This window comes from Excalfactoria chinensis, chromosome 8, assembly GCF_039878825.1.
Source record: "Excalfactoria chinensis isolate bCotChi1 chromosome 8, bCotChi1.hap2, whole genome shotgun sequence".
NCBI classification, from domain to species: domain Eukaryota; kingdom Metazoa; phylum Chordata; class Aves; order Galliformes; family Phasianidae; genus Excalfactoria; species Excalfactoria chinensis.
Window position 1 is genome coordinate 19,244,271 of NC_092832.1, and position 12,171 is coordinate 19,256,441.

Consider the following 12,171-nt stretch of genomic DNA (forward strand, 5'->3'; position numbering starts at 1 on the left):
CACTTATTTAAACTGGCGTCCACAAAAATCCAATTCTCTCTCTGCCCGGCTGCTGCTGATTCCCTGCCGGCGTCTGCTCCGTGCGGCTCCGCTGCTGCTGCTGCTCCGTCCTGAGGCTGGGAGCCGGAGCTGCTGGGAATAAATTGTGTCCACTGGATTGTTTGTACAGAAATACATCAGCTGGTCGCAGTGTGCTCCTGGCTTTGTGGGATGCCGCGTGAGAGCTGGCCGTGCTCCAGCTGGGGCTGTGACATCCTGGGGGCTGGTGAGGGTGTTTTGGGAATGAGATGCAGGGGTGGGAGATAGCAGGTGCATGCCGGCCTCTATGCAGCTTTGTGAGGGATGAATACAAGCCTCCCTGCAAAGCCACCGAGTATCTGAATGCATGGGATCACAGAGTTATAGAATCATTAAGGTTGGAAAAGGCTTCTAAGATCATCCCATCCAATCCCACCCCACCGTGCCCACTGACCACGTCCCTCAGTGCCACATCCCTGCAGTTCTTGGACACCTCCAGAGACGGTGACCCCACCACCTCCCTGGGCAGCTGTGCCACTGCAGCACTGCTCTTCTGAGAAGCTTTTTCTCTTATACAGGAACACACAGCAGGAACACGGGCTCCCAGCTGGAGGCACACAGCCATCAGGGCAGAGCCAGGCTGCCCAAAGTACTGCTTCTTCCCAGGATGTTGCCTTTCTTCTTTGGTAGTTTGAGGGGTGAGGGTCCCTAAAAGGCAAAGAAGTTGTTTTGCTGTAATGAACTAGACAAACAATTCCCCAAATAGATTAAAACTAACTGTAACTTATAAAAGCGGGTAGTAATTATATTTTATTAGCTAGCAAAACACCATTTTTTTATTTCGTAGGATAATTCTGTGTAAATCACCTTAATTAGAAGTGTCAGACGAGCCTGTGAATATCGTACTTAGTAACTAATTTCCTATGTACAGGTTATAATTTAAAACACATGGATCACTCGCTGAGTGGAAATATGCTAGCCATGAAATAATGTGGGGAGTGTTGGGGTTATTACTATGTAAATGTGTAATCATTTCAGACCACTGCAGCCTGGCTGGGTGATTAAAGAGAATCCCGAGGTCTCCAAAGATTGTGCTCTCTGCGAGAGCCTAGAGCAAAAAACTTTAAAAGGCACCGAAAAGTGTTTGAACTTTAAAGGTCTCGATTTCCCTTTCACCATTTTTAATTTGTCCGCGGTGTTTATGGACGGGAAGGTTTCTCTTTGCTGACGGCCCTTCCACTCGCAGCCCCTTCCCAGCACAACTGCTGTAGATATAAATGCAAAGTGGTTGTCAGCACTGGTCCTCCCAGTGATGAACAATATAAACGGAGCCCTTCCCCATTGGTCCCAATGGCAGCCGGTTGGCTGGCCGAAGAAACTCTCTTCCTGGGAACACTGCTTTCCTGGCACTACAGCCATGGCTGGGAGGAATTAATGAGGCTCTTCCTCTCGCCCTTGGAAAGGGATAATTTTAAACACCTTTAACAAGGAAAGGGAGGAAATGAGTCGTTGTTGTGGTGTTGCTTTTTTTGTTGTTTGTTTTTTGTTTTTTTTTAATCTGATGTTTGGTTTGTGAAAGAAAAAAAGCTTTGTTTCACACTTTGGGCAATTCAGAAAGTGAAAGCATCATGGGAGGCGGAGGATTTTAAGCTCAATTTTAGCCATCATCAAATCAAAACAAGTTCTATCTGGAGCAAAGGCAAGATGGAGCTGAAGATGGCATTTATGTCCCAACAGAAGCCCCCAGTTGCTCGTGTTGGGAATAGGGATGGGAGAGGGTGGCGGGGCTGTGGGACCAAGGATGGCCAAGCAGTGGGATGGGATTGGCAGCACTCCGTAGGCAGCAGCCATGTCAGATGGTGTCTGCGACGTCCTCGAAACACGCAGCACTTGTTCATACTGAGCACTGCACTCTGGGTATACTCATACAAAAGCAGCACCGCACTGACCTCAGGGCCCGGAGCAGTGCTCTGCCATTTGGGGTGACCCAGTGGGGAGAGATCACCACGGGTGTCACCTCACTGTGGGACGATGGCATTGGGAGAGGAGGGAATCGTAGCCTCGGGAGAAAACACCTTCCTCCATCCCTTCTCATTTCATAACACCCAGCCATCTGCCAAATCAAGGCAGATTAAAGCCAGCCAAATTCAATTTCTCCCCGCTGCCACTGCAGCTCGGCATCTGGGGCTAAAGTGTCCCCGACAAAGCGAACATGACAGGCACATTGCTTTTTTGTCACATCTAGTACCATGTTGATCTTCTAAAAGTCTCATAAAAATTTATTGATGTCTCCCATATTGCTGTGATTGAGAAGAAAGGAGCGTGTGTGTGCGGCACGGCGCACGCATGGGGGAAGGGGGGGTGGGGGGGGGGGGCACGTGTGTGTATTAATGCTCCTGAAGTAGATCTGATTTGATATGTCTTGTTCTATTGTCAGCATCTGTTTAGCGAGGCTTTTTAATACTTTCTGGCTGCCGATCACTCATCCTTAGCCTGGGATGCAGGCTTGCATACAAATTTTGTTATTAAACACAATTCCATCCCTCCCCTTCCCAGCCCCCCCCCCCCCCGCCCACCCATCCATCCATCACCTCCCCAGGCTCAGGGCATCCAGCCCGCGCCGTGAGCACCAGCACTGGGGCTGGCAGCATATTTCAAGCTCCTTTTGCCTGCTGCAGGTGCTTTGCATTGACAAATCGAATCACGGGGAAATCATTTATTTCCTAATGCTGTTTGCAGCATGTTAGCGGGGGAATTTACATGAGAGAGATTACTTTAATAACCAAAAAATTACAGCGTGGGCCTCCCCGCCATGTCGGCTTTGATATGTAATTGTTTCAAGTTTAACCTGTCTGGAGGGGGGAAGGTGTTATTAAATCTGCAGCATCTCCCGCTGGCGAGGGCAGGCAAGGAGGAGCGCTGCGCCGGGGACCTCCTTCCCTGCTAAACGGGGAGCAGTCTGGCTTCACAAATCACTCCAGCCTGCGGCAGCAGCGGGGATCTTCGTTCCCTTGCTCTTTACGCTGATTTATTCCCCCTCTGCTTCCCAGCCTCCTGTTTTATTGTGCCCTGCCCCATGCAGTGCTCACCACCCTCTCTATGGCTGTCATCCCATTGCCCCCACAGGCTCGCTCTCCATTTTTCCCCAGGGTGGAATTGCTCTTTGCTGTTGGAGATCCCTTCCAAGAGCTCCCCACGCTGCCCACTGCAGTGCTTTCGTGGCTCTGACCCCATTCTCTTCTCTTTTGGCAGTAAGAACTCCATCCTGAAGGATGCCATGGCAGCAGGCACCCCCAAGGTAAGTGAGTACCACTCAAAATGCTTTCCCCTGGAGTGATGCTCTTTATTTCCATTCACCTTCCCATCCCACTCCTCTCTATGTTCCCTGGGGGTGAGACCATCCCAGAAGCCAGGCTAGCACATGGGATGCTGTTCCTGTTCCTGTTCCCCACCACATTCCATGCAGCTGAGGGACGCTGGAGTTGAAGGACCCAGCAGGCTCCAGGACTCCAGATTGTGTCTAATGACAGCTAATGAGAGCTGATCACATGCATACTGAGCTCAGACTGTGAAATCATGCACAGGAGCAATGGGGCCAGAGCCATATGCCAGCTCTGGAAGAGAGGAGCAGTGCCACCTCTAGGGGACCAAAGCATACCCAAATCACTAAAAGACCCTTTCTCACATGGATTCCCCTCCCAGTACCCTCCTCCCATCCTCTCAGCTCAGCAAGCCCTGCTTGCCAGGAGCAAAATGCAACATAGCAGCACTGCAAAGGGCATCATCTGTTAATTAGCTGCCCGTAAGATGATGCTGCAGCAAGAAGGATCAGTGCTTGGGCAGGCAAGTGTCTGGAAAGGAGCTCCAGGTCCTGCTTGCCTACTTATTTATTTCTTTTCTGGATGCTTTGGGTATCTTCTGGAGCAGCTGGAATGCAACATGGGGGTCAGTGCCTTGCCAAGCACATAAATGCCTTGCTGCCCTCCCAGGCCAGGGGCTGGGAGCCTGTGTGCTCCTGGGATACCTCTCAGGCAAATTCAAACCCAAAGGGAAAATAAAGACTCACAGGGAGCGTGGCTGCCTTTGGGCATCCTGACAGAGCTGAGAGGCACCTGCAAAATAACGCGTGTGCGGGAGAGGGACTGGAGGGAAGATAGATGAGCTGTTTGGAGGGATACACACCACGTGAGTGACAGCCAGCAGATAAAGCAGAAGGTCCATCCCTCGGCAGGGCCAGGCTTTTGAAGTTTCCATTGACAAAGAATCCCATTTGCCTTGAGCGAAGGGATTAAACTGGGACTGGAGAGTCGTTCTATGTAAAGGAGATCAATCGTCCCCTGTCACCACATGGATCTTTTCCCTTTGCCCGTCACGTCTGGGCCTAAGAACATTAACTTCAAGAAGCCACGAGAGCAGGGAGGGAGAGGGTGAAATCAGGAAATCTTTCATTCCCTTCTCAGAGAGCTTGAAAGCCTCTCAGCCCAGGAGGATTCATTATTTCTAGGTGGTTTTTGCTGGGAGACAAGTCCTGTGTGGCACAGACAGGTGATGCGCTGAACACCAGGCGAGCTCGGTGTTAAAGTCCTCTTTGTTACCACACAGGGTTCAGGGGACAAGGTGCAAGCCAAGGCTGCTCCTTCCCTTGTGCTCACTGAGCTGCTGGAATGCAAAGTCCCTCTGAGAAAACCCATTCCTTCCCCAAAATTACCCCAGCAAACATCTCTCCCTGCTGGTAGCAGTAAGCAAGCATCCCCCACTCCCTGCTCTCATGCCCCTCAAGAGCTGTCACTCACCGTGCTGGGTCAATTTTCATGGCAATATGTCAAAGAAAATCCAATCACTCAACATGGGATGCGATGAATGCAGGATTATTGTATCAAGTTCTTCTATTATCGGGGCCGACTGAGGCACTGACAGCCAAACAAGGGCTGCAAGATGGGGACTTCAGCCAATGCGTCTGCCCATGCAGCAGCAAACTGGGCAGCTCCAAAGTGGTTCCTTCATCCTCATGAGAGCTCAGATAGCTCCCACGTGTGTCTGAGCTTTGCAGAAAGCAGAGGTGCAAAAAAAAGTGCTAAAAACCGGCCTGCTTTGCTGTAGGAAAGGTCTTCTCCATGCATAGGGGTTAGAGCAGAACCCCGGCTCCCCCATGGCATTTATCTCTGATGACAAGCCTGAGGCATCAGGATGGATGAGAAAAGAAGTCCTGTTCCCCTACACAAGCTGGGTGTTGGTCAGTAACTTTTCACATCATCCTGGGTCCTCATGGGGATGTCCAACAGCAGAGCCACTCAGGAGGGCACTTCCTGGAGATGTGTCCCAGTCAGCCTTGCCCCAGACCTCTCCAAGCTCAGAGTGTTCATACAGGACTTCCCCAAAGGCTGACTGTTCTGGCTTGTCCTTGAGAGGTAATGCTGAAAGTCTGCACCCCCCATGTGCTCCCAGCTACCTGAGAGGGTTTCTTGCCACTGTCTGGCTATGACTCTCCCTTTGTGGGTATAGAATCATAGAATTATTGGAAGGGACCTTTAAAGGCCATCTAGTCCAACTCCTCTGCAATGAAAAGAGACACCTACAGCTTCATCAGATGCTCAGAGCCCTGTCCAGCCTGACATTGGATGTCTCCAGGGATGGGGACGCTCTGGTCAACCTGTTCCATCATCTTGGTGGGTTCCCTGCCCACCAAGATCTCTCTCCCTAAATTTCAGCAACTTCCTCTTGCCCATACATGACTGCAGATTGCCTTTCCCACCAAAGCCCAGCTCATGTGCCAGCTCCCACCCCGAGTGCTCCCAGACCTCCACTGTGATCCCCCACCCACCCCGCAGTTTTACAGCTTGGCTGAGCAGTCTGAGAGAGAATTACAGCGCCTGGAGGGAAATTTGACCACTAAAGCCCTCCAAGGAGAAAGAGCTTTGAAACAAGCAAGATTTGGAGCCTGAAACCTTGACAGAACGGCTGTGCTAAGCCCTTGCCAGCTGCCTGGCTGGAGATGAAATTTCTAGCAGAATCATTTAACTTCTCCATATCATGTCTGGTGGTAGGGGCAGGGGCCAGTGTTGGGGCCCTGGGGCTTTGACTCCTTCTCTTGTGTCGTGAGCTCACAGAAGGGGCTCGGGAATGTCACGCTCCTCCCTGTGTAATACCGATTTATGAGGAAGGATTAAAAAGCTAAATCTGAATGCTGTGGCAAGGTTGCAGCCACAGTGGGGACATGGGAACAGCCCGCAGGTCTGCAAAGGAGGGGAAAATACCTCGGGTGTGTGCCGGCTGCCAGCTCGGGGTGACAAATACCAGAGCCACTCCAACACAAACCTCCAAGAGGTTACGTGCCATAACACAAATTAGCCCTGAACAAAGCCCTTCGCTTTACTTAGGCCAAACAGATGTGCCAGGGACACAGCATCGGGCAGGAGGAGCACACACAGATGTGGTCCAGGGGTTGTGTCCCAGCTCCAGACCACATCTGTGTCCCCTCCATCCTGGGTGCACCCATTAGTGGTTCAGCATGAAGGGGTCCCCTGCCCTGTGCAGTCACAACAGCACTGGAATAAATCAGCAGCTCCCTGCTGACACTGTTATTTCTGCTCACTATCCTTCCCATGTTGAAGCTTTCTATCCCCAGCTACATCCCACCCAGATAAAAGCCACCACATAATTTTGCCTCTCTCTTGCGGGGCAGCAAATGTGGACCCTCCAAAAGCTTCTAGGAAAGTCTGCTTTAATAGTAGCATCTTTTTGTCAGGGATCCTCCAGCAGCAGCATTATAAATGGTGAGCAGAGTGAAGGGGGAAAATCGCAGCCAGGCCCGGTATCACTCATTGCTTTCGGGTTACAGTTCCCAAGTGATAACAGCTATTAGCAACACTTTGACGGCTTCCCTACCGTGGAGGGGAGGGCAGGAGACAGAAAACATGTCAAGCCATCACCTCCATGTTAAGTGATAAGTACCTATTTAGGCGGCAGAGTTAAAGCTGAATGCATCAAGCAGGGAACACTCTGTGCCAAAATAAAAATAAAAATAAAAAAAATAAAAATAAGGTTATAGATACATAAAAAGCAGGGTTAGGGTATTTGTTCTGCTGACAGCAGCAGTGATGGATTGTTTAAGAAAAATAGACTCCCTGTGTTTTTCCAGGGCTGTCAGAAAGCCGGAGCCCAGCACTTTAATACCCTCCAATGACCAGACTTAAAAGGGAGCGGGATGTCAGCTGGGCTGGGTGCAGCTCCCAGGTAATGCTATGCACCTCTGGTTGGTGCCCAGCCTGCCCAGCACCCAACGAGGAGTGGCACAGCAGGAGGGTCTGCAGGAAGGGGCGAGCGCACGGCTTGGACAAGATTGATGGCCTCGTTGCCATTAAGAAAAAAATTAGCCGGTGGCGGCTATCATATTAAAGGGTGAAGAAGCCGTGAATTATTTTCTTAAAGATCTTATCACTTACAATGATAATTTTACCTTCCAAAAGGCCACTTTTAATGAGGCGAGCCAGGCAAAAAGTCATGATTTAATGCCAGATTTTTTTTTCCAAACACATTTTACTGCTTTTTTGTCCATGTTTAAAAAGCGCCGGTGACCTTTTTTTATTTAGCTTGCCCCAGGTGTAATGCTCAGGCTGATCCTCTCAGGGTTTATAACCTCCGCAGAGAGTGCCTTTACCCAATGGAGAGATTATTTAAAGGGGAGGGAGAAATATGAGGCTGCACGGCTGCTCACACATGAGTCCTCAATGTGGAGAGCTGTGGTTTGCCAGGGAACGGGCAGCAGGAGATGAGGATGCTCTCTCCCAGTAGCTTCAATCCTACGTTGGCACCCAAGGCAGGAAGCAGCCCCAGTTTTGGGGTGGAAAGCTGGAAGAGGGCTGGGAGGAAAAATGCAAATCTGCCTTAACCTCTGCAACTGTCTTCCCAGATGGTGGTGGAGAGATGGAGCAGGGCTCTATCACTGCCTCTGCTCTGCTCAATGGTACCAGCTTGGCTACAGCCACTGGGAAACAGCCCCAGTGCAACAGTCTGGGGGGAAAGAGGCTAAAATCAGGAGGGCAGAGAAGCCGGCCAACTGCATCTAGTGGACTAGATGCCCATTACGGTCCCTTCCAATTCAAACAATTCTGTGATCCTATGGAATCACCCTTCCCTCCAGCACCATTCCCAATGCCCTTTAGGACTGCCTCCCCCCTGCCCCACGCTGTCCCACCAGCATGGGCTGAAAGGCAGAGTGTGCCACGTCGCCAGGAAACGAGAAAAACAAATGAAGTCAAACTTCCTACCAGCAAAGGGGAAGTGTGACTTGGCATCGCTAACGCCGTGTTTAACATGCCGGCGAGGTATTTAGAATTGAAGTGCTTGCACACAATTTAAAAATAGACAGTTTATTAATCTAAACTGCAAGTGTATGTAGAAGAGGCCCCGAGATTGACATCTTTGGGATTAGTTTAGCCCTGCGTTTTTCCAGAGGTCATCGCCATGGTGCTCAGGAGGTTTGTGGAATAAATGGGGCCGGCGTTCTTCCCGGGACCACACGCTAAAAACTAATACATAACGTTTAATTTACTGTCTCCATAGCTAGCCCAACCATTTTTCACATAATAATATTGGATTAGAGCTACCAGGAGGCTGAGGGGGGAGCGGGAGGTGGGGAGGATCTTTCTGTCTGTCGCCAAGGAATGGGGAGATGGGTGGTTTTTCCCCTTGTCTAGAATACATTGGAAGACAAAATGTATTTAACCCTCCCAGTTCCGAGTGCTTAGTTTATTTATGGGGAAAGGGCAGCAACACTGCTGCAGTCGGGATGTTGTTCCAGGGCCCCACTCCATGCCCACGCTGCCCTGCTCTCCTCTCCACGGGGGCTGTGGGAGCCCAGGGATTGCCTCCTGCTGACCAAACAGTTTGCTATGCTGAGTCATCCTTCCACGTGCTCGTATCTTTCCAAAAAAATGCACATTATTTCATGTTTCATTTCAGCCCAGAGGCAAACGTTGCTGGAAAGCTTGCCTTTCTCCAAGGTATTATGCTTTTTAATAACGTTGTCACCACACTTGACCTGTCCAATTCAGATGATATCTACACTTCCCTTCGCAAACATACACATCTCCAAGCAGTCATTTATGGTTGGATCTCGCCAGCTGATTCCCGGAAACAAACATCTGGAGAGCTGAGCTTACACTGTATATCTTCTACAACGTATTACGCTACGTTTAACCTAGTTTAGTTAATTTAGATTTCAAATTAGAATTTTAAATTGGATTTCCCCCTCCAATTTTTCCACTAATAAACTTGACTTACAGCTCAGCATGCATTTTTTTAAATGCTGTTGAACTCCTGCAGCAGTTTCTCCTCTCAGGTTCACGGCCTGTAGAATCTGGACTTAGCTGCTGTTGACTTGAAGTTTATCAGTGATTTCTTAGGTCTCAAATATCACTGATCTTTTTAACCTTCTAAAAGGCCCCCTTTTTTTTTTTTTTCCTTTTTTTTTCCTGTGCTACTTATTAAAATAAATAGCATCGTTACAGAATGAAGGGTGGCTCTGCTGCCGAGGTGCTAAGAGCTTTAATGCAAAGCTGCTGAGAGATTTAGCACAACTTGCAGAAGTAGATGAGCACACGCTGGCACTGCTCCATGCCAGCACAGTGCTGCATTGCCATATGGTTTGTGCAGGTTTCAGGGGTGGTTTTTTAACCAGGGGACTCTCCTGGATCTCCCATGGCTTCTGCAGGGCGATGCGTGGCTGTGCAGTGCTCTGAGACTGCACATGCAAGATGCTGTTTAGCACAGGAGGGGCACACATCGAGCAGCACTCACTGGTGTGGCCATTTCATTGCCCACATGAGCTGGGCAACCTCTGTGGTCCAGAGATGCATGCTTGTGCTGTCCCTGCAAATAGCTCATCTGTCAGATGGGGCAGGGGATGGCCGATAGGAGAGAAAGCAAATTTAAGGCAGTTCTCATCAGCTGAATCACTTTAAATTGTACGTCCAGGCTCAACTGGCTGTCCCCTTTGGGCTATGCTTCTAAAACCAACAGTGCATGTTGCAAATAGCATCAGGTCAACCCTGTTGCTCAGCCAGCAGACCCACTGGCCTCTTCCAATGGTATCACTCATCACTGTCCACAGGACAGCTGTCCTTTTGTTGCCTAATGTCATTGCACTGGGCTGTAGCAGGTCACAGCCCCGCCACCCTCCCCCTTGTGCACCGTGTGAAGCACAAGGCCAGTCCCACATCGCTCCCCATGCCCTTGAGGGCAGCTTAGTCAGGGGCAGGCCGTTGGGTGATGCTCACAGCATGAATTTCTCCTTTCTCTCACAGTCAATTTTGTTGTCGGCCTCAATCAAGCGGGAAGGAGATTCTCCGACAGCATCGCCCCACTCCTCAGATGACATCCATCACTCAGACAGATACCAGGTAAGCAGGCAGGCACAGTCCTTGCTCTTTGCTGTAGCTGGGAGCCAGCTCACCCCAGCAGCACTCTATCGGCTCCCCACGCCCCATGCCTATAGAGCACCTTGTCCCTCACGTGGCCATGCTTTTGTCCACAGAGTCCTCCCAGAGCTGGCTTTCAATCACAGCTTTAAATCCTCGTGGAGGTTTCTGTTGCGTTATGTTCATCATCTCTGCCGTTGCCATGGCTGTGTTTGTCATTACTTACCCTGCGCCTCTGTGAAACTTTGAGAAGTGATTTTTGTGGAAAGCAGTGAATGATGTCAGCCTGCAGCAGGCCAGAACTCTCTGTTTCACTGATGCACTGCCCAGCAAATGGACTCATTCCCACCCCCCAAAAAAATTCTCTGCTCAGAGAAGTAGCAGGTTTAGACCTGCTGTGACACATTGAAAAAAAGCCCAGGGAGACAGAGCAAAAGGAAGAAGAAGCCAGAATGCGCCATGACCCTCTATGCCATCCTACCCCTATATCCTGCCCTATATCCATGGCCCAGTGTCCCTCACAGTGATGTCCTGTGCCCAAGGTCAGGCTGTTCCACATCAGCCACTCGACACCTGCCCAGTCTGCATTAGGATCAGCAGAAAGAGAGCTGATGACCATTTTGTGGGTCCATCCCAGCAGCCCCCACTAAAGCACGTGCTCTAGAAGATAGGTCCTATTAACAGCAGCAAAAAAAGTGCATTTACTGCCCATTATTCTGTCCTCTGTCCCATTTATTGGTTATATCGCCAAATAAGGACAGATCCTCCACTGTTTGCTACATACTCTAAGGTAGCCTTCAGTTCTAATGTTGTGTTATATCACGGTCGCTTCACCCTTGTATGAGACCTGGTACAAAGTCAGAGAAGCAAATGCCACAGAAGACACAGGAATGCCTAACTCAGATCTTCCTACTCTCTTCCCTGCCTGCTGTTTAAGGCTAAGAAATAAATCACGTTCCTTCCATAAGGGTGTGGAATAGCCTTTTGCAATGCCCCCCTTTGCTCAGGAGCACCCCTCCCATCCCATTCCTTCCCATTTCAGTCCCTGTGAGCTCGGCGGTCCCTTGCAGCCCTCTGTTCCTATAAATTCTTATTATGTCCTACTTGAGGACAAATATTCTCAGCAAAAAAAACCCCTCTATGTGCTGAGTCTAGCTAGTCTTTAATGTGTTTTAAGTTTGTGAGTGTATTTTATGGAGGGCTGCAGCCCTTAATGCAAATGCGTAATGGGAGCTGTAAGTCTGCACTGCAGGGAGAAAAGACCTCTGGGGCCTGATTTTCATTTATGCCTATGCTGGCTGCTTTCTGCTCCTCTGGCAACGTAAAGGGACCTCAGAGTGGGTGCCAGCGTCGTGTAAAGCCTCAGCGTATCCTTCATAAAGCCACAACATGAATGAGAATTCATTCTTCAAGGCTTACCAAGCCAAATATCCGTGCAGCAGAGCGGAATGCTCTCGCAGTGACTTTAAAGGCTGCAAAATTGAGCTTTCCATATGCGGAGGTGTGCTAGCATTACGAATGCCCCTTGTGGGGATTTAATAATAGCAAATATACATTGTATTAGCGGCATGCTAAGGTGGGAATAATTGGAGTATGCACTTTCAGGATCCCCGCGGCTCAGTTTTCTTAGTCCTCGTGCTTATTTACCACGGGGACCTTTAGGGAAGAGGGAGGCTTGGGCTGCCTGCATCGCTCTGTGCACCATAACACGTGAGCCTAACAGGAAAGCCTAAAA

General features: G+C 49.8%; 1 protein-coding gene across 8 annotated transcripts in view; it reads left to right on the top strand.

The window, feature by feature from the left end:
- Positions 1-12,171, top strand: part of RNF220 (ring finger protein 220) — a 159,918-nt gene that overhangs the window by 98,727 nt on the left and 49,020 nt on the right. For all 8 annotated transcript variants that reach the window (XM_072342849.1, XM_072342853.1, XM_072342846.1 and 5 more), the window contains 2 exons: positions 3,271-3,316; positions 10,323-10,418. In XM_072342849.1, coding sequence (XP_072198950.1) covers positions 3,271-3,316; positions 10,323-10,418 — 142 coding nt within the window. The remainder of the gene's footprint in view (positions 1-3,270; positions 3,317-10,322; positions 10,419-12,171) is intronic.